Source organism: Taeniopygia guttata, chromosome 2 (assembly GCF_048771995.1).
Source record: "Taeniopygia guttata chromosome 2, bTaeGut7.mat, whole genome shotgun sequence".
Taxonomy (NCBI): domain Eukaryota; kingdom Metazoa; phylum Chordata; class Aves; order Passeriformes; family Estrildidae; genus Taeniopygia; species Taeniopygia guttata.
In genome coordinates this window covers 44,557,140-44,583,257 of record NC_133026.1, presented here as the reverse complement: position 1 = coordinate 44,583,257, position 26,118 = coordinate 44,557,140, and the positions used below count along the sequence as shown (strand labels likewise).

Here is a 26,118-nt window from a genome sequence, read left to right as displayed (position 1 = left end):
TTCTATATTCACTCCTCTACCAGATGAATTCTGTGGTGTTTGGACCTTTAGGATACTTTACTATTTAATGAGAGAGAGTCCAGTGTCAGGAGTGGCTTTTAGTGCCACAGAGTATCTTCCACCTAGTTCTTAGACTGGGGCTGCTGTCGAAATATGTTTCTGCAGAGGAAACTGATTTTATCCTCTAAGAGGAGATTCTGAAAATTTTCTGGGGCTAAAGAAAACCAGGATTTGTCTTCTTGAACTGATGAGGATGATATAATGGTACAGTGCAGATTCCTATGAGATCTTCAAGGGCTCCTAATGAAGGGAAAGGACACTGAAATGTAATTACTTAAATGTGGGAAAAAAGAGAAAGTTAAAAGTGTACTAACTCAATTAATTGGATTCACAAAAATTTCCAATGAGTAGTGACTTCATTGTATGATTCAGCATTGTACCTTCCCCTGTGTATGACAGGTATTCATGAAAAAGGATGGATGATTTGGATGTTGCCAAACAAATGTTTGTATAATTCAGATTCTCCAGCCTTCTCTTTCTAACAGTGCAGGAGGCAGCTCCAGATCCCTCAGTGCTAAGCACAGTGTGCTGGAGATGTTGAGGGGAGGAAGAGCTTCTCCACTTCTCTGTGTGACTGGCGACATGCTTTTTCCACCTGTCCTTGGAATGATGAGGCTGTGCTGAGACTAGGAGATGTGTGGTTTCAGCCAGGTGTGGCATAGCCACACTGCCATAGAGGTGTGGAGGCCATAAATGACTTTTTGAGATAAAGCTTCTAAACTTAGTTGTAAACCCCAAAACATCCAATTCCTCCTCCCCTCTATATTTGAAGTACATAAAACTCGCCCTTACTGACACAGTTAAGTACTGTTGAAACGCAATTTCTTTTTTCTATTCATGTATTTGTTTAAAAACCCCAAATTAATTTTGAACATCCACTGATGCTGCCTATGTTCTTTCCCTTTCGAGCTGGTGCAAACAAACAGGTGCACTCACTCACACATGTGACTCTTTCACATACTGATTCATCTTACATTTTCTTCCAGTGTGGTGAGCTGCTCATCAAGTCTGACAGGATCTGTGCCCAGCGGGAGGGTTCCTCTTCCTCTGTCCTGAATGTCATCTGGGAAGTTGCAGGGATCGGTGGATTCTGCTATCAGTTCTTCAGTGGCGTTGATGACTTTCAGGACTTCTGTAGATATGTTGCAGAGAGAGACAGCAGAGTACTTCTATTTTTTTACAAGAACAGACAGAGAAAACAACAGCATTAAATTAGCACAGAGGGGAAAGATATAAATCACCTTCTACTAGCCCCAGCTTTAGCCATGCTAAAACCATATCCATGGCTCTCTGCTGCAAACAGACACAAGAACCAGGTAATGGAATTGGAATTTATTTACCTTTTTCTCCTTCCCTTTCTCACATAACCACCCTGCTACAGCATGCAAAATAACATACACATGCAATTCTTCTACAACAGAATTCTACTGGAGGGAAGGTCCAAATCTTATCCCAAAGGAGCACACAAATATCCAGCTTTAAAATCTACATGAGCTACATAAAGCTGGTTTTGCAAAAGTGTTTTAAACATGTTTTAAAACACAATTTTCCTTTTTGGATACTGGCAAAGAGATGTGCAATGATCTATGTCTGTATCCACAGGAGCCATTTCATTTTGGATGCAAACATGGAAAAGCAATCTTCAGCAGCCCTGTAAGGATAGCATTTTACTAAAATGCACATTATGAACTAAATGATCACCCCAAATAAACAAAGATTGAGCTATAAGTGTGCAAACACTTGCATCCTTTTATTTTTTTAAATTTCAATTTACCTCTTTTAATATGGAATAAATTATATCAGATACCAAGGAAAAGCATGCAGTTTTATCAATCTTTTAAAAACTGTGGGAATCCAGGGCTTCCCTCTGGCTGCCCTGGAGGGCCTGGCAGGGGGTCAGGAGCCCCCCTGTACAGAGCCCCGAGAGACACTGTCTCTGATCTCTGTCCATGGAAAAGAGTTTTCAATCTTACAGCATGAATTACAAGCTCTGAGTGTTTGATATGAGTAATAATTAAGTGTGGCACGGGTGCAAAAGTAAAATTTTAGGTTTCTAGATTAGGGGTTCAAAGGGGACAAGATGGAGGAAATTGGGTGTGTCTTGTCCTTTTCCTCCTTCTTCATGCCCTCCATGTTTCACTGTAGTGTTGGCATTTTTCTATTGGTTTAGGCTGGGGACACACTGTTCAACGTAGATGATATATATTGGCACATTACTGTAAATATAGCACACATAGTTTCTGGTATATAATGTTTGTAACATCCCACTGGGGGCAGAGTCCCGCACGCTGCCCTGCAGGACAGACCTGTGGCAGGGCAGCAGAACATGTTAGAGATAAGCAAGAATAAACAACCTTGAAACCAGCACAGACGAATTATGGCTTCTTCTTTGGCAACGGGGCAGAAAGACAGAGACTTTCTACAATGTTGGAATCATCAATACCCACAGATTCCGACAAAAAACAACTGAAAACCTTTTTATCAGTGTTCTTTACTTGTAATTTGTAATTAACTGTCCTGATTCTTATGATTTGCACATAGCTTTAAGCTTCAGGACCTTCCTCTGATTAAGGAAAAAAATATTCACCAGATGTACCTTCAAGCACCAAGGTCAATATCCAAATTATACAGCTTGGAGACTGAGCCAAAGATTATTGAAGTCAATAAAAATACTATCACTGAATATATGTGCAATACCTTTAGTGTTGCTTTGCCTAAAAGAAAGTGTGGAAAAATATAAACAAAAATTTAATTCATTCCTCAAACCTGCAAATACTTATGCATGTGAATTAGGGGCTCACCTGTCTGTAAATTTTCTCAAAAAGTATCTGCAGATCAACATTGAGGAAATGGACAGTCTTTGGATTCTATACCGTAAATTCTACAGTACTGGAGAGTACAACTCATTAAAAGTGTCTATAGGTAGGATATGGAAGAAATAATGTTCTTTTGATTCTCACAATTTCTGATGGGTTAAATTGGAAACATACTTTCATTATTTCTTTCCTTTAATCAGCCGTCCATTCTTATGTTAGGTAAGACTTCTACTGAAAATACATTTTTAGCAGTGCATACTCAATTGTTGTGTATCAATACATTAAGGCATCTTTAACACTATTACTCATCTGAATTACAAGAAATAATTAGAATGAGAGATTAAAGAGAAGAAGAACAAAGCAAATACAATATGCTACAGCACTCAATCCTTAGCTTGTTAGGACAGCCAACACAGCCCCAAACAAGCAGGCTTGGGACTCTCTTACAGAGAACAAATACTTGAACCCCATGAATAGACTACTGCCTTTTCCCCATTTATTTTCATAAGTGCCAATTAGGTTAAAATCAGATCAATAATTTTATAGGAAGAAGAGAAAAATCAATGCTACTTTCTTTTATTATTTACTTCTACAAGTACCTAGTTCTTACATTCGGTAAGTAGTGAACAAAAAAGGATGAAGGTCAGACACTATATATTCTTCATCATATTCACTGATGTATGTTCTCCATTTCAAGAACTGTAGCCTAACTTTAGTTTTTATTATTTATTAATTTTTATTATCCTTTAGAGTTAATTATGAATTTCAAAAAAAGATTAAATTAAATTAGAAAAAAGTTATTTTTATACCACATCATGATAATACATATTGGCGTTTTTCACAGACCAATTACTATAAAATAATTTTTCTGTTTTCCAGGTAAAATTGTCTGTGATAGATATCTTTGTGAAATCAAGATTTTGAGTAAAAAATACCCTAGCTTCTTAATAGGAAAAGGAAAGGGGAAAAGAAATTCAACAGTAAAGAACAGAACAGAACAGAATAGAATACAGTAACTTTTCATCTGGAAGATGATGAATGATCACTTAGTACATCTACCTGACTAGTTCAGCGCTGACCAAAAGTTAAAGCATGCCCTTCAAAGACATTGTCCAAATGCCTCTTATACACTGGCAGGGTTGGGCACTGACCACCTGCCTAGGAAGCCAAGTTTGAGCAACCTCACAGAGACAAAATGCTTCCTAAAGTCCACTCTAATCCTCCATAGGTGCAGAAATGTGATTTGTAAAAAGTTGGATGTTCATTTCATGATTTTCCATATGTTTTACCCTCCTGTTGAGCACCTATCAAAAGCTGTTAAAACAGGTCATGTTCCAAAATGGTCTGTTTGCAAATATAGTAAGGTACTCTAGATATAATTATTTAACATGTGTAATGGGAAAACCCAAAATAAATTTAAAAAGCAATAATAAAAAAAAAGAAAATGTGTTGCAGGGTTTTAGTACTTCACAAACCTCTCCCTTCCCTGACCACACATGTCAAACTCAGGATTTATAAGACCATACAACAATCACCTGCAATTCACAGACACACACATAAAGATCATCCTGGTAGGTGGATTTCAAATTGCTCCAAACACCTCTTGGTTGTCAAATTTATCTTGCCATTGCAGGCAAGGTCATTGCTTACACCTCTAAGTGACTCACAGGGACAGCTGTCATGCCATGACACAGGCTGTGTCTTGTCAAGCAAGTCAAAGAACTAATATGGATGTGGTAGATGTAGAAAGCAATCTCTGGTACAAGTATCCAGCACAGGAAAGCTAAGTGCAACCATTCTTCTTGAACCTCTGGGACGCATTCGGGTTTCAACCAGGCTACCCTACTTCTGAATTAACACAACCACTCCCAAATCAAATCCATGCAGCAGACCAAGTATGAATGTTTCTACTAGATATGAGAATCTTTTTTTTTTTTTACTGAATTTGAGACTAAGCATCCAATGGAATGAATAAAACATACATTTAATCTTTTTATGATAATTAATATCCGTGGTCACCAACATGTTAAGAACACAGTCAAAAGAACATGCCTGATTTCTCTGAGTTCTATGTGGTTGAGTCTTAAAACCAATGAAATGCTAAAAATGTGTGTGTATGCAAGCATACATACATTTTTGCACTGAATATAAGGAATATATTGTAAAACTTCTTTACTGCCGTTTCTGTTTGTCAGATGGAAAGTATTCCTACTTTGAGAAGATTATGTTTCAGTGGTCCAAAGATCAAGTGGTCTTGCTGACTGTTAGCCACCTCCCTTTCCTTCTGTTGCCTCTCTTTCCTTTCCCTGTTGATGCTGACAGTATTTTCTGTGTTGTTTAACTCAAGCATGCTACACTGGAAAGTGCTTTAGAGACCACTGTTTCCATCCTTGCACAAGTAACAGAAGGAAAACAGGATGATAGAACTGAAGCAATATTAAGTACCCAAACTGCTAAGAGCAGGTGAACTTTAAGTGTTTGTATGCATCTCAGCAGCCTGTAGCATTTTTCACATCCTTTCCTTTGCATGAACATTATGGCTTTTATTTCTGATGCTCTCAAAACAGTTCTCTATCACTAGCACTATGTTTTTCTGCCCATTGTACTCAGCCATTAATGTTTTCTTTTTTTCTGCCACTACGATGTCATCATTAGGCTCTTTTACAGAGCATGGGAGGGGGTGACCTGCAATTCAACAGAGAACAGTGACATCAACAGCTAGATCAAGAAGTAGAGCAAGAATACCTTTCCATCACTAGGCAGTCCTGGCAGTATTGATCACATCATTGATGACCTGTGGTGCAATCATTTTTAGCTCCAGTGTCAAGGCGTTATATCATGCACTGACTCACAGTCAATATCCCTCTTTTTATAGGGTTTTATAGGGAGTTAAGGGGAGCTGGGGAGAAGATAAGTTTTGCTTTGCCACTGATTAACTCATCCTTTCAGAGTAACCTGACTCAATCCAAGCTGGGTGAAAACAAAATCAAACCCCAAACCTGTCTCCCTCATCTCCCCACCCTATGGGAGTTCATAGTAGAATTTTGAGAAGGCCCTGAAAAGCGCAATGAAAGTCCTTCACAGGCCAGCAAAATCTGGGACACAAGTCACAGTGTGGAAAGAAAAGAGCCATCAATGCCCAACTACCTGTGGCAGTTGTCAACCCTGACCTTCAAAAGATCTTCGGTCCAAAAGTGAGCCCTAACCACTCATTACCATGAAAATTGTGGGGAAAAAAAAGGCTAAATTCTGCCTGGGTGTTTGAAGGCAGACAAGTAGATCATGATTATCTGTGATATCAAGGAGTTAATCTTCTCTTAAAGTTTAAGACTACCTGCCTTGACCTTTATAATGAATATCTTCATTTATGCGCATTCCTTTAGAAAAAGAAAGCAAAATTATCTTACAGACTGTGAGCTATTATTCTACTGATAGTCTCCAAAGTATAACACAGAGAAATAAAGTTTCTCTTTTTGACTGTGCTAGGTAATTCTGAATATTACATTTTATTGATTCAATCCACTGTCCTAATATAGTTACAGATGTTATGCTTATTAATATTTAATGTCTTATTTCTAGAGACAAGTTGCCTATAATCCTGATTTTCCAAGAAGTGAAATATTATAGGCCTAAGTTGGAAATTAAAATATTTCCATTTTAAAATCTACACAGGATTCTGATATACAATGGACACGTACTGACGACATTACACAACTGGAAAAACACTTTTTCTTTCATGTCACCATTGATATTTTTACTAAATAAAAACAAGATAATTAAAAGATGATTAAAACTCATAGGACAAAAGTAAGAGCAAGGAAAAAAGAAAAAAAAATGAGAGAAGTGTCTTGCTAAATTAAGAATCAATTTTGAACACAAAAAGTGATTCTTATAACTGAGAGAATGATGTATGACATACTAAAAAAAGCAGGTATTTCAGTATATAAGATAAGCATATATTTGCTCAGGGCATAGAATGAAAATATTTTTTAATATGTGATCCTCATAAGCTGAGATTCAAATAGCACAGAATATAGAAGCCTCTTTCCACCTAGAAAAATGATAAGCAACAGTCACTAGCAGCAAAGTGAGAAAATATCTACTTACTGTACAAACTCTACAATGAATTAAGGGTTTTGATTATTTTTTAAATTGAGAGCTTAGAAAGATTTTTGAAGACCACTATTATGAGAAAACTTCCTTCCACATTTCTTAATATAGGTGAGTACATGACAATAAAAAGTTCATACACCTTATTGTTGTCTTCTGTTCTTCTTTACTAAAACCAAATTTTCATCACAAGGCCAAACAAGGGAGCCAGTCTGCTCCACAAGTTAACTGTGATTATAAAATAATTTTCTGCAATGGTTATTGATTGTGACCAAATGGTATGATTTTTCAGGCCTGATATTTTCAGGAAAACATTTTGAGTTTAAGAATGTTAATTGGGAAATGTGGAAACCCTCAATATCACGTTAAGGCATCTCTTATGTAATAAGAGATGTAAAAAGACACAAACAAAACAAAGCTTTCTCACCTGCTGCAATACAGTGGATAAAAACTGCAGCTTTAAATGAAGATCAAAAGCCTTTTGTTTTTCCTAGATAGTGGGAAAGCAGTTAAATAAAAAGGCAGAAAAGTTATATTAACAGCCACAGAAGTTAACTATATAGGTTCAGACTTACAGGGAAGTTTAGGATAAACAGCAAGGATAAAGAAACTACCAAGATTAAAACAGCATAAAATTTAGATTTTACATTTATTACTAAAATAGTTAAAATAAAGCAATGCCTAATTTAATTTTATTTGTGAGATTTAGACTAACAGACCTCACGGAGACAGATACTGGACATCACACACAATTGTTCATAAAACAAAACAGAGAGAAAATACTATTTCCACTGTCACAAAAAGTATCACTAGGAATGGAAAAAATACTTTGGCAGCAGTGTTAAGAAGAAGAAGAAAAGCCAACTATCTTCACTTTTGGAGTGTACACAGCAGCAATTTAGACTGTAGTTACCGAAGAGTCTGTACTCACTTATGCCACAGTCAGATGTCCATCTGAGAAACACCTGGGCTAAGTTATCTTGTGCCAAATCACTTCCTAATGTTTGCTGCTGTCCCTATCCTGGCCTCACTGTCCCAAACCAAACAAAACCCTTCATAGTAAAAGTCTCCAGTAACCAGTCAGTAGGCTTACAGTAATCTCCCTAATTTCCTTAGGCCTGTTTAAACTGAACTGACTGTTTTGCCTTGAAGTAATGACCAAACCACAGTTGCCTTGCTGGCTGTGCTGTGACAGAAGTATCTTCCAGCTGAGGAGTAGCATTTCCCTGAAACTCTCCCAGCTAGATCTGAAAGACTTCAGTTTGCACTTCCAAGTCTTGATGCAGCTTACAAAAGAAGATAAAATAGTAGTAAAAAACAGTTTATTTTCCCACCATATTGTTCCAGGAGCTTACACTAATGTTCACTGATTTTCTGCAACTGTATCTGTAGAATAGCTTGGATATTTTCTCCCTAAGTAAATAAATCTTTGGCAAGGAGAGAACTGAAGGAGATTCCCCTTGCATGCACACTGCAAGAGCTGGCTTGGGTGTGCATGCACACAGGTGTCAAAACTGAGACTATGAGACAAAAAGCTGTTTACAAAGATTCTGCATTCCCCATGTGAAGGCAGCTGAAGTGTCACTTCTTTTGCCCTTCACCAGTAGATCCAACAGGCTTTGATTCAGTTCCTTAAACACAGGTAGAGAAAGTGCAATTTGAAACAGCTTGAAGTGTGTGAGGATTTTGAAACAACGCTGTCAGATATGACATGGACCTGGGAGATTCACATTTCATCTGGACTAGCAGTTTAAGGCCCTGTGGGACACTCTAAGATATCTCAGATGGTCTATCTACAGCCATATTTATCCAAATGTATTGAGCCCAGAAAGTGTCAGAATTGGAGGTACACAAACATCACTGCTGGCTTTGAAAACTTTAAAAAATAAATGTTCATCGTCTCGATGCTTGAAACAGAAGACTCAGATTTTGAAAAAATAAATTTAGGATCAGCTTGATATTTTGTACTAAAGACTGATTAATAGTAAATACATAGGAAAAACACCTTGAATGGGAATTTTGTCCAGCAAACCACTTAAACCTCAGTTTAAAGCTGAATGTATACTTGACTGCTTTGTTAAATTGAGAACTTAAAACTTCAGATCCATTAGCCCAATGTGAAGATTATTATCTCATACCTTTTTTCACCTTCCCTAACCAAAATTTTTTTCTCTGCTGTCATTCAAAATCCTGTGCATAGATTATCTGCAGTTCATAAACCTTAAAGATCACTTTTTACAATGCTGCCCATGTTCAGTTTTCAATGCTGGACTTTGGGAGACTGCCCTGATAACTAACATAATCTCAAAAGCAATGATCCATGAAAATACAAGAATTAATCTGAGCATCTTGCACATAAAAATGTGAAACAACAGACACACAAATACCTTCCAAGCTGTTAGCCCAGGAAGATATCATTGTTATGTTCAGCACTACCATAATAGCAGTAATGTAGTAAGCTACTGTATTTATGCTGTTGTGTTTTCTGGCCAAAGTGATCTGCGTGGTTATCCTCTAGAGACTTTTACTCAGAGACTTCTAAAGCTTTTAGTCATATGAAGCTGGATGGCAGTTTCCTATAAACCCCTTCCTGAACCAACAAACCAGCTAAAATACCGAGGAATTTAGGCAATTGCAAGATAATGATCACAAAACTACATCATCTTCTGTGAGGACAGTGTCTGCACCAGCACAAATGCCTAAAGCCACCAAGAGACACAGGCTCACTCTTTATGTTCCAGCACCACTGTGTCAGCATCCCAGACATCCCTGCCATGATGCTTCAACAGGTCTGTGGTACACAGGAAAGATTCACTGGCATGTGCATGTCCAATGACATTCTCCAGCTCCATCAAGGCTGTGAGCAGAGATCTCTCCAGCAACTGAGTCCAGTGAGCCCGATGCTTGCCTGACCTCCCTTACTGAGCCCTGACCACTCCCTCCAAGGCCAGCCCGGAGCACCACTGCCAGCATACACACCAGGAAGCTGGCTCTCACTTCTGCAGGATCATGCACCCACATGGCTGTTCTTCATGCTAAAAAGACAGAGGCCAAGGCAGATTTTCTAACAAGTCTCAATCTCATTATACCAGTAGTCGAACAGTGCTAATTTACCTGGTGAAAAAAGCAAGATGTACTCTTGAAACAAAGGAAATAGGCCTCTGGCAAAAATCAACATGAAAATGTTATTCATGCTTTCATATGAACTCAGGAAATGAGTTCGTGCTTTCCCCAAAATAAAGCTTTTTAGAACCTAAGAAGAATAAAATGTTTCCAGAGAATGGAAGCATAAATATTTAATGAAAATATTATTTATGCTGTTATTCATCGTGTCAAGAGACTTGGGAGGTTTCACTTAGAAACAGAATCCCACTGTGCTACTTAACAAACTCACTTAGAGGCTGTCATTCAGGGAAGAGCTATTGTGTCATGTAGTAATGTCAACAGAGAACAGCAGGATTTAAACAAAGGATTTTAACAAACTAAGCCTTGGTTGTAACTTTCTCTGAGCAGAAGTAAATGCATAAAGGGATTTAAAGAAATTCCTTAAGCACACAGCACAGTGCATCAAGCTAATGCAAGGAGGAGAGAAACTCCACGTTACTTTGGAAGTTTAACTCGCTTGCTCATTGGTATATCTTAAGAAAGTTGTAATACTAAGCAGAAGTAGAAAAAAAGAAAAAACAAAAGTAACGTTTTAACAACTATTTCAATTTTCATGCTATATGGGCAATTTGAAAAAATGGCAGGGGCTAATCTGTTTTTTAACATAATCCGTATAGTTTCTCATAAAGTGGTCACAGGGATAAACTGCATTCAAAATGCAGCCTGCCAAAATTGCCTTCTAAAATGTAATTCTGGCATATACCATGAAATAAAGACCCAGTCAATTTATCTTCATGAAAGCATTAAAAGAGAAGGAGAATGGATGGAGGAGACTGCAAACTAAATACATCCCATTCATCACGCGTGACACTCTCAGGATTCATTAAGATACTTCAAAGGGAATTTACATTTTGTTTTATTTTCTTTAGGCATTCATTTAGGGTTTTGGGAGAATAAAGTAAATACTAACCATCCAATCAAAAAAAAAAAAAAAAAGGCAGCAAGACAGAAAGAATTGTGCAAATCATTGAGCTAGTACAAGATGTTTCACTAAGACAACAGTTGCACAATTTGAATTTTGGTTTGTTCACACCTGAAGTTTAGAGGGGCTCAAGGCCAACTCTACCCTAAGCATGGCTTTTGGTGAAAACCATGGCCTTTCACTGCACAGCAGTGACAAATGGACTTTTCAGGGCTCTGCATACCCCAGAAAGACCGTGAATTACTTCTGTAGCTTAAGGAGAACAAAATATTTTAACAAAAAAAAAGTCTGCTGCAGGATTATGTTTGTTTTAAAATGAGATCTGTGAATCTCCACAAAACCATTTTAGGCAATCACAAACTGAGGGATAATGAAAATGAAGGTGCTGAAAATCTAAGAAGATTTAAGTCTAAGTCCCAAAATTAACTTGTGTTAATTAATACCAACCTAAATCCTCAGGTATCCCAGATGAATTAAGTAATTAACTCAAAGGTCGTCATATTCAAGTTTGCATCTTAAAGGCAGACACAGGACTCAAAAGCTCAATCTGAAGTGGGAACTGAGAACCCATAAATGCCAAACAACTTCAGCTAACTCTCCATGAAAGATACCACTTTTACCACTGCTTCAGATCATAATGTACTAAATACCTTTTTAAAAGCATCAGCTCAATATGTGATTACATGAGATTCCCAGTTTCTATTAAAACAGAAGTCCTTTTTTTAAAGGTGAAGTCAGGCGAAGGTCAGATAAGCACCAGGTACTTAATTTCCAGTGATTCAAAAACAACACATGTTTTTAAGTCTTGGGGTGTACAAGAATTAAAAATTCCCAGCAATTTAAAGTTGCTGAAGTGTTCCATCTACTCATTCTAAAGCTATTGCGTCTTTTATGAGTTTAGGTATGTCTGTATTTTAGACTACCACAGCCCCAACTGGTATTATACACTCTCATCTTCAGTATTTCCTTGTAAGATGTTGGCCAGCCAACTTTCCAGAAAGAAGGTACATGTCAGAAGATTTAAAAATACCTTTAAGGACAACCGAAAGACTTGTCAAGAATAAGAATGAAAGCAGTGTGCCTGTTTCTCTACACCTGGAGAAGGTTTCCCTGCCAATTCCACTGAATTCCAGACCATGAAGAGTACTGGAGCATTCTGGTTTCTTTATTACAGACAAAAAGAGTATATACTATGACCACTAATGAAGAGAACTTTTTTTATCCAAATCAAATGAAGGATTAGGAACTCCAAGCATTCCTTTTTTTTGCTGAACATGGTAAGCCCTTCTTTTTTAAAACTTAAGAAAATTTTATTGAGGAAAAAGATATTAATATTTGCTTTATTTTAAATAATTGACATACAAATTTGAAAGAAATAGCAAAATTAGGAGAGAAAAAAACAACCAAAATCTTACTTTGTAGATGCATGCAGATGAATAAGTACACCAAAAACATATATTCATTATTTTCTGCATGCAGTTCTCTATACAGGAGCATTTCAGACAGTCTTTGCAGTCTTTAATTCTGGATTTCATTTGCATAATGTTATAACCCCAGCTAGCCCATATATGATGTTGAATAATGTGATATTGCTGTTTTGTCTTTATAAGCCAAATAAAAATAAGTTAAATATGCTAACAAGCTTTGACAATAAATCCTTTACATGATTTCTTTGGAAAGGTTGTGTGCACATTATGAAGGTTTTTGAACACATGATAACAAATGTATTTACACTCCTGTGTAGTCCATGGCCAAATAATTCAGATTCGAAGTGTAACATGCTCCTTACATTTGGAATGTAAGGGGATCACCTAGTCCAACTCTTTTGCTCAAAGCACATGCCCAAGGCCATTGTCAGGTTTTGTTTATATCCAAGGACACAGACTCTACAATCTTTCTGGGAATCCTATTCCAGTAAACACCAACACAGTGAAAAAGCTTTTCATTTGGATGGGATTTTTTTGTATTTCAGTTTGTGCCTACTGCTTCCATTCCTGTCAGAGGAAAGGGTTCCATCTCCACTTTATTTCCCACAACAAACACTCCCCACTCTCCCCTATCAGGTATTTAAACACATTGAAGAGATCCTCCCAAACCTTCTCTTCTTTTCTTGGATAGACAATGAGATGTCTTGGATAGACAATGAGAGAGAAAAACTCTCTCAGCCTCTCTTCATATGACAGATGCCTCAGTTTTTTAATCATCTCTGTGGCCCTTCACAGGACTCATTTCAGTGTGTCCATGTGTACCTTGTACTGGGGAGCCCAAAATGGGACACAACACTCCAGAAATGGTCTCACCAATACTGAACAGAGGTGCATAAGCTAATCACTTCCCACATGCAGGACTTGCATTTCCCTTTGCATTTGACTGATAAAAGTCTTGTTAAAGCCAAAATAAACAACATTCATAGCTCTAAATGTCCCAGATTGACATGAACTTTCTAAGATGAACCTCACAATGACATGGGCCAGCTTCCTCAGGTCTTGGAAGTGCATCCCCATCAGACCCATGCACATATGCAAATCCCAGTTTTTTAAATACTTGCTACTCTGAACCTCCTCTACCAAAGGTAAGTCTTCACTGCTCCAGGCTTTGCCATAGGTCTCAGGGGCCTGGGATTCTTGAGGGAAAATCTTACCCATAAACTGAGGTGAAAACAATGTTGTGTAACAGCCTTTTCCATGTTCTGTGTCACCAGATCACTGCAGTAGTGAGCCCAGCTTTCCCTCACCTGCTTTTTGCTGCTGATGGACCTGTAGAAGACTTTTTTCCCCTTTGTGTCTCTGGACAGATTCAGCTCCAGAAGGGCATCGGCTTTTGTGGCATCGTTCCTGCATTCTTGGACAGCACCTCTATCATCTGCCTGGATTACTTGATCCTGTTTTCACTTCCCAGTGTATTAGTTCTTTATATAATTTGAACACAACACCTTCCGAACTATGACAAATAGATTTCCTTTACAGAGCTGTCCACACTCTGAGCTGCTGTGCACACAATAACCCAAAAGGCATGTCAAGATATGCAGCAAACTAGAATAAGCCTAAGTGGATCTACAGAATAAGAGTGCTTGACTGGCAAGGGGCACCACTAGGCTCCTCTCACACCAAATTCAAGCAGACCACATGATCTGAAGAGAAATTCAGAGGTAGAAAGGGAACAGAGGAGGTGGTAAATCCTGTGAGTGACACTGAAATATGGTATCTTATTGTAAGGGTGAAATGGCACAAATGGAGGATCTCAGGCACTATCAGAACTGACACCGAATATCAGTTTCCTTAGAAAATGTTACTACTCTCAGTAGCCTATTAGCTGACAGGATACCAGGGTTGGAAAGCTTTAAGGAAACACTAAATATTTTAATAGCAATGCAAAAGAAGAATCTATGCCATCATCATGGACCAGATAATACTACAAAGAAAGGAGCAACTAAAATGATGGAAAAAAAAAATCACTTAAACTGTCTGGTTAGCAAGAACAAAAAAAAGAAAAACTGGATATGTTTTTAAAATCAGAAAGACTTTTAGTCAGTATAAATTGACATAATTCCATTAATATAATCCAGTTAACAGTTTTGTTGCACAAGCTAAATTCCCTGCTTGGAACTGAGACTGTAGTCTTTCTGTTCCTCACAGAGAGGAAAACACACCTTAACTGAACTCTTATGTTTGCAAGAGGTTCAGTCTCAGACCTATATGAAGGACCTCAGGTTTTTTTAAGCAACTATGTTCAGTTTTCAGGCCTGAATTTTCTCTTTCTGGATTCTAACTCTTAGAGTACTATTCCCATTCCTTTGTAACTACCACTTACCTTCTTTAACTCTTCCTGAATACTTCTGCCATTTTCCTCTGAGGACAAACTCTCTTTCTGGTTTTCCAGATCTGTTCCAGGTTCTGACTCTTGTTCTTCACCAGATGATGTTTCCTTGTCACTCATTTTAGCAGCAAGCTGAAATAACCTGGATTTAAGCTCATCCTCCATAAGTTCAGGCTTGACATCATGGTGCTGATCCTCATGGCTTATATCTGTTTCTGATATATCATCAAAATCCTACAAAGACATCAGAAAAAAACCATATAAATTCCTGTTTAGGCACAGAAAAAAAAAAAAAACAAACTATAGGTATGGTCACTCTGCAGGGAAGCTAGAAGGAAAGTACATTAAGTGTTCTGATAAAAAAGGAATGCCAGCAAACCAACACTTGCTGGATTATATTCATCACTCCTTCTTACTTTCATGTTATCTAAAAGGAACTATGAAAATCACTATGTATCTGTGTGCAACTAAAAAAACATGCTTGTATTTCCCATTCCCATACTGTGCAGATAAAAGTGTGGTGTGGGAATGAAATAACCTGTAACCTGGCAGTCGTGTTCAGCTTTCCGTTGAAAGCTGTGCTTGCATTCCCTGACTGCTTGGTCTTGAGCATTATCCATGTTATTCTTAAAGACTACTGGAAACAAGTTTTGAAAAACTCCTCTTTTGTTACATGATGTGGCTTAAGATTGTCAGCTTTCCCTGTGATTATTTGCACAGGTAGATCCTCTACACAGATGATTTTTTTTTTTCCAAATGCCAACCTCCGTGGAACAAGTTCAGACTTCAGGAGCACCTTCTGTTCTGAGTCTTGGATTCTTAAGCTGGGTAACACTTAAAGGGTCACTTAAATACAGTGGGTGCTACAGACTAGGCCACAAGTCCCTCTGGAAGCTGAAGAGAAGAAAAGCAAAATCTTTGCCCAGCATTTAATAAGGTGAAAAGGGGACAGTTTTGTCAGCTCTTGCTGACAAATTCTGAGACTATCTCATAGTTGTTCTAAAAACTAATCCCCAGGCATGTATCAATTCATTTTCTGGATGTGTGCTGTCTGATTAGGACCCAATTTGCCCTGATTTCCCCTACAGTCCCTGGAGAGAGAGAGGCACCTCCCAGAGCAACTTGTTCCACCTATAGTATTTGCTGCCTTCTGGAAATGCTTTCTCCCTGCTCTCTGCTGAGAGAAAGTTCTGAATCTTTAGCTTGTTTGGTGCTTCAGCCAAGTCCATGAAATAAGATGGTATTAGGTAGGTTTAAAAGTGACAGATATTTTGAAATGGAACATAATTGTGCAAAACCACCCAGAAGGTGGCTATGAAGAATTCAGACTGGGACCAGAGCGGTAGGCACATCTCAGCAGGTCTAGGAGGATGATTTGGAGCAATTCTCAGAGAGGAAATTATTCCTATCTGCCTTAGGTTCTCATACTGTGACAAGACCAGACACTGCTGGTGAGACCAAAATCTGTGTTTTGTCTTCCATTCATTTGGAAATACATTAACAGGAGCAGCTGTAGCAGCACTGTTCAGGGATGAACCAATTACCTGCAGTTCTCCCAAGAAATGTTAACTCTGCCCGCCCCCACACAAACCTTACCCACCAAACTGCTTTTAATGGATTGACACATCTTGTTCATAATGTCAGGTCTCATCTTTCATACAGCAAACTATACTGGAGTTTTTAGCACTTTCACAGTGTTCTGGACAATTTTTGTCAGCAGTTATTTGCAATTCAACCAATTACAGAACTAAATTATTGCTTTATAGTTCACCTTCAGGATGCAGAAAGGCTTTTTAGAAAATCCGGATTTGAAGGAACAACAGGAATTTGAGAGCTACAACAGAAAGGGAACCACGGGTTTATGCTGAAACTTCTTTTCCAAACAATCACCTTCTGCAAAATAAAAAGCCTTTTCTGCTAAAAAGCTGTTCAAGGAAAAATTAAAAGATTTCAAACTACTGTGTTTTCACTTCAGTTTTATAATATGACATGCTCTTATATACATGCAAAAGACTGGTGTATTTCACCTCTTAAATTAAAAATCTCTATCATAACAATGATAGAGAGAAATCAAATTGTGAGAGAACTTTTCTTCAGGCGTTTCTTGCACATCACTCCACAACTCATTACAAATATCAGTATTATACCCCAACCAACAATCTGCCAATGACTAATACTCACAAGTCACTATAGTACTATGAAAAAGCCCTGAAACCTGTTGCTGAATCAATCAGTCCATCAATTTGTACCTAGGAAAGAAGCAATCATAATTTATGTGATATATAGGATAGAAAGCCCAGCTAAACTGCAGACTTGTATTTTATGAGACTACAGTTTAGTGAAGATACAGCTCATTAAACCTGAGTTATTTACAGCTAGGTATCTAGTCAAAGCTAACTAGTGGAACCCCTCTTTACTTGAATTACCTCCATTTATTTAATTGGTACGTCCAAAAATTGGTACAGCTCTCATCTACCAAAACCTGGTTTAGGATTACAGCTCTGCACTGGGGTGTGGGCTTACTCTAGCACTTTTAATGAAGATTGAACACAGTTTACCTTGAGATCAAGCCTGCAAGGAAAATAAGAAAATCCTATTCTATGCAGACATTTGAGCAGATCAAGCTTGTAAAGACAAGAATTTGATATTTTTGTTTAAATGAGTAAGTATATAAAATGTAGTGGAGCAGTGACGGAGGCCAGTAGTCCAGAGTGGTGGATTTTCCCCCACTTCCTCCTCACTGCTGTACTGACAGACTTCACTGTGCAGCAGGACATGCACCAGTCCTCTGCTTAGCTTTAACTGCTTAGCAGCTTTATTGGAGTAGTAATGCACAGATACACCCATGGGAAGCACCATTTGTTAATCTAAATAATCTGTATTGACATCAGCAATATCACAACATCTCTTGATCCCCAAAAAAATGCCAGGCTTCATAGCATACATGGCAGCAACTTAAAGATCTTTTTGCTAGGTCTGCCAGCACAGGTGAAAGCCATGAGATGCCTTGGCAACCCCAGGGTCTCATTCTGCATTAGCTAAATCTGTGTTTTGAATACATTTTGTTTCTTGGGGGAGGACTCATCTTGAGAGTACTGACTGTATTACAGATAGGCTCAGGTATGTCTATAATGCCTTTTTTAGTTTTCCAGCCTCTTTTAAATGAGTGGTTGGATTATCTATGTTGGCTAGAGCTGTTAATTCCTGTGCTCATGCAGAGCTAATGGTACCTTAAAATGATGCACTTTGTGGTGTCTGTTAATAGAAGGCTGCTTGACTTGTGTATTGGGCTTTTCAGTGGTAGAAAACTATTTGTGAGGAGATCAAACCTCTTTCATGAATTGACAAGTTAAAAAGTGCATTAGCAAGCATGAAAAAAATAAATAAAGAGGTACTACTATTATTATTGAATAGATGCTGCATTAAATTTTGTTATTCTTCACCGTTAATGCTTTCACTCTTTCTGGTAAGTTTAATAATATTTTTGTGCCATTACACAAATCATTGTGTAAATTCCCATTTGCATCTATCAGCAATAGATAATGCTAATAACTGCAAACAAGAATAAAGGGTTACTATTTGATCTGAAAACTGAGCTTCTGGGAGGGCCTGGCAGACTGACACAGCCATGAACCCAGTTTCACTAAAAGAAAATCAAGTGTTTCTATGCAAGCATTTTAGGAGACAATGAAAACAACAAATACACCTTTAATCATAAACAGTGTCCAAATCCTTGCACACAAATCGCTGATAACTCAATGTAATCAGAGCGGATGGAAATGAAATACAAAAAAAAAGATGATCCAGAACAAAATCTATGTTAAACTATAAATTCCCAAGAGAAAGTTCGCTTCATATAGTAAACAAAAAATTGGAAACTAAAATTTTTAGGAGAATACACAAATTGTGGGGTTTGCAGGCAGTTTCTCATCAAGAGCCAGAGTGATTTCAGGGAGCTGTTTTTAAAGAATACATCCCAAGTGCTATCCCCTGGGAACAGCCAGTCTGACAGTGCTCACCCCTAACCTGGTGCAGGGCAGGAGGGCTGAAATTAACAGGTGGGGTCTGCTGATCAATGAAGCAAACTCATAATGAGGGCACTTCTGTCACTTGAAGCAATTAAGCCCCTCCACTTTGCATCAGAAACATAAGAACTTTAGCTACATTAAGCAACAGTTATATCCTTCTCTCATAAAGAGAGAGTCAATATATGATTATTATTATTACAAATACTATCAACTATTATTACAATTATTAATAATAAAAGCAGATAATGATTGGTGACTTAAGTGTCCATTTTTTGTAAAAAGTTACCATTTGAAAAATAATCATTAAAAGCAAGGTTGCACTTTCCAGTTCAGTTCCCACAGAAATATGTTTTTTGTGGTGCATAAGCAATCAGATATTATTTACAGCAGGACTTTGTTTTTATCAGGACCATTTTCATATCTTGCTTCATGACTGTGTTTATGGCATCTCTACAGACAGCTCAGTAAAGGAGCTTGTTCTTTTACTAATCATTAAGTAAAAAATTCCACAGACACAGCACATCTTGGTATCTGTTCCAGGTTTCCCCTTCTAAGTCACTGAAGACTTTAAACAAAAAAAATCCTTCAGTCACAAAGTCAGCATTCCGCTGCTGTGTCTAAAATATATTTTTTTAAAAATTCCACAGCATTATCCTACTCTAGGAAGTGGATCCTGATACCTGGTTTTAAATTGAAATTCAGTTATGAGTTATGAACAAACTGCGGTTTTCCCGAACATATTTACTTATGTTCTGGAAAAACTCTCTAGACTCACAGCACAGAAGAAAAAGGGCTTATTTCCATCTCACTGAGAAACTTGGAGAGCAGAAAACAAGAAAGCAACTTTCAGTATTTAAAAAGTAAAAATGAAACACCAACTTTAGACTGATAAACTGAAATCCTGTTCTACAATGCTGATGAAAACAAATAATGGTCAACAAATCATCACCTTATTATTCCAATGCAGTAAAATACTGAAAAAGTGTTTCTTTACTGCAATTGACATTTAATCAGTTATTCACTGCCTAGTATCGTTGTTCAACAAGAGTTTAGAAGTCTGTATGGTCTCTGCAAACTCTGCATAATCTCATCATGTGAAAAGCTATGCCTGGTTTAAGACCCTGCAGCCAATCTTTCTTAAGTCTGTCTGCAGTTCTTCACACACCTACATTATAATTTTATAGAACTGTTTATAAGCAGGGCTGTCCCTGCTGCAGCCTCAAATCAATCATTTTACCAAAATCAATACGTAATTCTGGGGAATGTATGAAACTTTAACATCCCTTTAATCTCATTTTCCTGAGCAATGTAAATGATGTCTGGCTAATTCATTTTCATACATTAAATCAGGTTCGGTACACACATGGAAATTTTACTTGCTTCCTAGAATTGTTTAACCATGCAATATTCTTGCTCTAAATTGTGGAAATCAGTCTATTCTGGTGCCAGCAGTGCTTGTTTGCCAGAAGCTAGAGTAAAGGTTCTACAAATGTGAGCAGCAGCTGAGAAATCAGCCACCTCTGTGTGTGTGTATGTCCAAACACAAACTAAGCACATGCAAACTCACCCATACATAAACTTCCTAGTGAGGATTTCATTGCTTTGAAAACAGTGGCAGTGTGCCTCACTTGCCCCACTGAGGCTGAGGAAGCAGGAGAGCAGGAGCAGCCTCTTTTAGCCTCAAGAGTAAAATGAAGGGGAGAGTGGGTTAGAGTCCTGAATCTTTTAGCACAACTGAGAGGTTACAAGAGACAAAGCAACTCACAAAAGACTTGGGAAAGAAGAATATTTTTCCATACCAGCTTGCACTTTGAAGAACACACTAAGATGCTAAAGGAGGCCATCATGGACATTTGGGAACACCCTGCCTTTCTGACCTCACCTGGATAAGCATGGGGGAGGTTTAGATTGGATGTTATGAAAAATTTCTTCGCAGAAAGGATTCTCCAGCACTGGAGCAGGCTGCACAGGGAAGTGGTTGCTTCACCATTCCTGGAGGTATTGAAAAGACATGTAGTTGTGGCACTTAGGGACAACGTTTAGTGGTCAACCCTTCAGGGCAGGGTTAACAGCTGGACTTAAAGTGTTTCCAATCTAAATGATTCGATGATTCTATAATGTCTCCAGGACCTTCTCCGTGAGTTTTGATCTTCCATGCTCTGCATATTTTCTATTGGAACTAGGAAGCCACAATATGAACACAGACACACAGAGATCATGCACTAATACACAAAGCCAGAAAGCTAAACGCAGAAGTCTGCGTACAAGATACAATCTTTGTGCAGTCCCTGTAAAGCCTTGTAATTCTGCCTGATGTTCTAAGAAGTCAATAATGGCCACTGATGTGTTGTCAGATCATATTATATTACATCATTCTTCCCTTTGAGAACTGTTGATTTTAAATATATGAGGACACGAGTATAAATGAGTCAGTACAGAACACCCCGAACACCCACACTCTGTCCTGAAAGCAGATGGAATGGGTCCAGAATCAATGACATCCAGCATTAAAGCCCTGCTGAAATCCTAGAATCATAATATTGACTTGCAATCAGCTGTATTGATGTTTTTCTATAGGAAATACAGGGTAGTAGCATAAAGAAAGAAAAACTATTTGAGGCATCCTAAATTTGGTCAGACAGCTTTAAGACTGAATCAGGCTGCTCATAATCAGAGGCACAGGGAGAAGACAGCCCTCAGCTCCTTGCTTCAGGCTTATTATTACTCTGCTGCAGCAATGATGCAGCTTCAGGATTTGAGAGGGGTAGGATGTGGGAAATGGAACTGGACAAGGGGTCAATATTTCCCTGAGGTTGTGTGCTTGCACTAACAAAATTCTCAGGGACAAGTTGATCCCTTAATATCAGTCACAGGTCTGGACAAACTCCAGATAGAGGAGAATTCTCGGCTTTGTAATTTAACACCTGTAATTTAAAATAAAGGTTTGCTGTATTCAAGCTGTATGCACAGTTTTACCAAGTTTGAGATATTACAGTCCGGTGTTTTTGTTGTTTGTTTGGGTTTTGTTCGTTTCTTAATGAATTGACAAATTATTTAAATGGAAGTAGTTTACAAACACTCACTCTAACACATCAGAACTAATCTTAAAATGACCAATCAAAAGCAGACATCATTTGGACTGGATTTCACAAAAAGCCCTTTTTGAACTTCTGCTGCTCATTAGATTTTCCCTTACCAGAATATTTGTAGACACTGCAGAGCAGATTCCCAGGCATATGAGTTATTTCTTATACCAAGAAAACAGAAGTTAAAAAAAAAACCAAAAATGCAACACAACAAAACAAGGGATTAATTAACATTTCTCAGCTGTTGACAAATCCTGAAGGTTTTTTCTTAAGAGCGCTGTATTTTACAACATTAACAATGTCTTTGATTGGATGAAAGTTGCCTATTTGAGAAAAAGGTAAAGCCAGTCTAACACCCTACTTTTTCTTCTTATTTAGGAGACATAAGGAAGAAAAAGCTTGCAAGAACACTCTACCTCCCACTCACGATTCACAAGATACTGCCAGTGTAGCTTAATTAGTTTTACCCAACTCTTCTTGAGAATGCATTTGGTAAGATCAGACACAATTACCTGACTTAAATTCATCTTGTTGGCTTTTGCCTGATTCTTTTCTTCACATAAGTCTTCAGAGATGGCTTTGTTCTTCTTCCACCTTCTTGATCTCTTTTCTAAATCATAATGGACTCCTTCAGTCTCACTGCTGTCTGAATACTCCAAGCTAGTTGCCTGTGGATTAAAATTTACATCTAGTTCTCCATGGAAGTGCTTCTTTTCCATTCTGGGCATATCACTTTGAGTTCTGCTTTGCAACCAGAGAAGTTTGTTAGGTACTTTAGCTTCCTGGGAAGAGTTTACTGAAGATGTTTCCGAATCGGAAAACAGTGTCTCAGTATTGGTGTATAACCCAGAGGAGGGAGAGGTCACTGCCTGGTACTGATCATTGCCATAAACCCACTCGGTGCCATACTGGGAACTGGAGTAATAGAAGTCATCTGGCAATTGTCGAGGTCTCCGCCGCAGCTTGTTCAAGGCCACGTTCCAGTCATAGTCATCCTCGCTATCTGAGCCCATCTCGTCATAGGCAGACACAATGCTGGACTCGCTCTCCAGAGCTTTGAACACCTGACTCTTTGGTTTGGCGAGCATTCGAGGACGAGGCAGAGTGACGTTCTGCAAAGCCACCCAGTTTCCATCGGTGCTTTGGAAAACAGAAGGTGGACCTATGAAAAGGAAACAAGAACAACTGTGATCACACTGTAAATAGCTGCTTTTATTTGCCACAGACTGAAAGTTTCAGCAAAACTAACAAACAAATGCAAGTGCTACTGCCACATGAACTCTTCCATCTTGAGAGTCAAGCTGACCTACTACTTAGAAGACACTGCTTTTAAGTCATGGTGATGACTAAAATGGAAGAGTACTTAGACCAAAATTTTTTTCTAAAAGAACGATTATGAAAGACTGATGGAACATAAGCACACAGGCATGTATAAATCCTGAGTTTTGCAAATGTCTTTGAGTCTGTGTGCAATTCTGGTCCCCCATATTGAAAAGGAAAGATGGAAAAAGAATCAGAGAAGGGCAACAGAGGTTGTACCAGGTTCTGAAATGGTGTCCCTTCAAGGAATGATTAAGTAAACCAGACATGTGCCATCTGGAGGACAGAAGACCAAGAGAATACAAACTAAAAGAGATGGGGGAATCTCTTCCAACCTAACTACTAGAGGGCATGAAGTGAAGCTAGAGAAATCATGGTTCTAAATAATCAAAAGAAAGAAGTGGGATGCAATGGATACCAGACCTATGGACCTTCTTGTCTAAGGTTGCTCTGTATGCTTGAAATTATCTGTGATAAAACAGAGATGGCTATGAACATGAAGAAGAAATCCACTAAAATTTACTGAATACATAAAAACACTTCTAGCTGAGACAGTAATTAAATTGACAGTTCTAGAGGTTCAGAGCCTACTTAGAGGCAGTATGAAAAATACTTACTTTGTCCTAATCTCTCCTTGACTGTTGCTTATGGCTGCTGTTGTTGTACCCCAGATTAAATAACAAAGGAGCTGATTCTGTCTGAAACAAGCACTGCTGCTTTTGTATCCTTCCACATTTTCAGAGTATGTTTTACAATTCCGACATAAAAACCAAAAAAAGTCACAAATATGCTCAAAAAGTGCTCTTTAACTCTCATAGCTCCGAGAATTGTATTTCTTCTAAATTTAGATTTAATTTCCAATCAAAATTGAAAATTACCCTCATGGGAAATACGGATGTGTGATGATTCCGGCTTCTGCAGCACTTGAAAAATATATAATGTCATGGATTTACACAGTAATCCAGCCTACTAAATGAACTTTTCAGACTTAAGGATTCCTCCTATGGATTCAAATTTATTATTTTCAGAAACCTATAGAAATACTTAATATAAACCATTAGTTTTCTCATAATGTAAGCAGAACATCACTATTTTCAAATGGGAACAGTAATATCTGGGTCTGTTGTAGAATATAATTAGACATTTTGCATTAGGTGGTTACAAATACTAGGACAAAAAGAAGATTTCTTTTTCCCTGGAACTGTTCATAAAGAACATTCCTATGCAGTAAGCTGTGCTTTGTTTTAAAAAACAAAGACTGAGGTGCATTACCACCACCAAAACATCCCCCCTGCCCCCCCCCCAAAAAAAAGAAAAATTAAATTGTAATTAAACTTAGGAGTTATGAGAGTTTTATGACAACTTTTGCATTTCTTACTCATTTGAATCCTTTTGGCTTGTTTTCACTTCCTAAGTTTTAAATCAATTTAGAGAACTTGAGAAAATACAATTCTTACTCCTGCTTAAAAGGAAATCAAAATAATACTAGTTCTCTTGTAGCAGTAACCAAGCAAGGATATAACTGAAGTCAGGTGTGTAAGGAGAACTAATAATTCTTTATTGTAACCCCTGATTTTGGAGGAAAAAAACCCCCTAACAAGCTATCAAGCATAAGATACGTCTGCTTGTTTACTTTTCCTAACTATATTAACTAATCTAAGTATAGGGTTCTCCTGAGATAAAGAATTTTCCTTAAAACATTGTTCCTTCAAACAAAGCCAACAGCTCTGCAGGATATAAATCTCCAACAGGAATTGAATTCAGCTGCTCCACATTACTCAAATGTAATGGGGAGCCACAAACCATTTTTCTCCCCCAAACCATATCCCCTTATTCTATTTAACAACACCATGTGAGAATCAGTCAACCAACCTCAGTTAACTGAAGAAAGGACAGGATAGTACTTGATCACATCTTAGAGGACAAACAGGGTAGAAAGCAACTGAGACCTCTATATTCAGAAAGCTGACTCAGCTTTATCCCATTTTTATTCTACAATGTCAAGTGCTCCCTTCCTGATTTTCCAAAACAAAGTCACTTACTTGAAAGAATGTTTTTTCACATAATTCTTTGGGCACAAGCTATAATTCATCCATGTGAATAGGAAAAAAAAAAAAAGATTTAAGAAGTTTCATTGTAAGACTATTGATAAAGGCTCTTGAGTCACCATTTAAACCAATATGAACTGTAACCAAAATGAATTGTCAACTACTTTTTGCCTACATGCCTAAAAAGCCCATTGATGTTACCACACCAAACTCTTGGTTGAGATTTGTCTTGTTTTCTGTATCATAATACAAAGCTGCTTATTTCTGCATAGGTGAGACTATATTTACAGATATTAGCACAGTCAGGTATTTACTATTAGCTCAGTAGGCACCAAAATTTCATCACAAATGTGGTTTTTAGATGAAAGAAGCAGAACAAATCCTCTGTGTAGAGCACCCAAGAAGAAACTGTGTCAATCTGTCATTCTGCTGTGGTTAAGCAATTGTTAAATACTAAATTGCTCAACAGTTGAATGCAATGGGATTCAAGTGGGTGCTGAAATTTAAGCACTAAATTAACTGCTTTACTGAAAATAAGCCTTCCACTAAAATGCCCAAAAGAGAAACACTTCTGACAGTGGGTTGGTTAAGAAATTCACAGAGTAATGCATACTTGGTTAAGTCAGATTTTAGTACTATTTCAATATTAATTTCTTTCATGGGGAGAAGAAGTTTTGAAATTGTCTAAATTTCAGTCTCCCCAGTTACCAACTGGCATTACAGATAAACAAATAGAACACATGGGCA

At 37.8% G+C, this 26,118-nt stretch overlaps 1 protein-coding gene across 9 annotated transcripts in view; it reads right to left on the bottom strand.

Moving 5' to 3' along the window:
• MYRIP (myosin VIIA and Rab interacting protein) overlaps window positions 1–26,118 on the bottom strand; it is a 208,743-nt gene that overhangs the window by 9,744 nt on the left and 172,881 nt on the right. For 5 of the 9 annotated variants that reach the window (XM_030265134.4, XM_041714512.2, XM_030265128.4 and 2 more), the window contains 4 exons: window positions 22,516–23,165; window positions 14,884–15,123; window positions 7,414–7,476; window positions 1,035–1,229 (listed from right to left, as the gene is read on the bottom strand). In XM_030265134.4, coding sequence (XP_030120994.3) covers window positions 1,035–1,229; window positions 7,414–7,476; window positions 14,884–15,123; window positions 22,516–23,165 — 1,148 coding nt within the window. Of the gene's footprint in view, window positions 1–1,034; window positions 1,230–7,413; window positions 7,477–13,631; window positions 13,722–14,883; window positions 15,124–22,515; window positions 23,166–26,118 lie in introns of all 9 variants that reach the window. The other 4 variants (XM_030265130.4, XM_041714514.2, XM_030265135.4 and 1 more) reach the window with 2 other exon arrangements.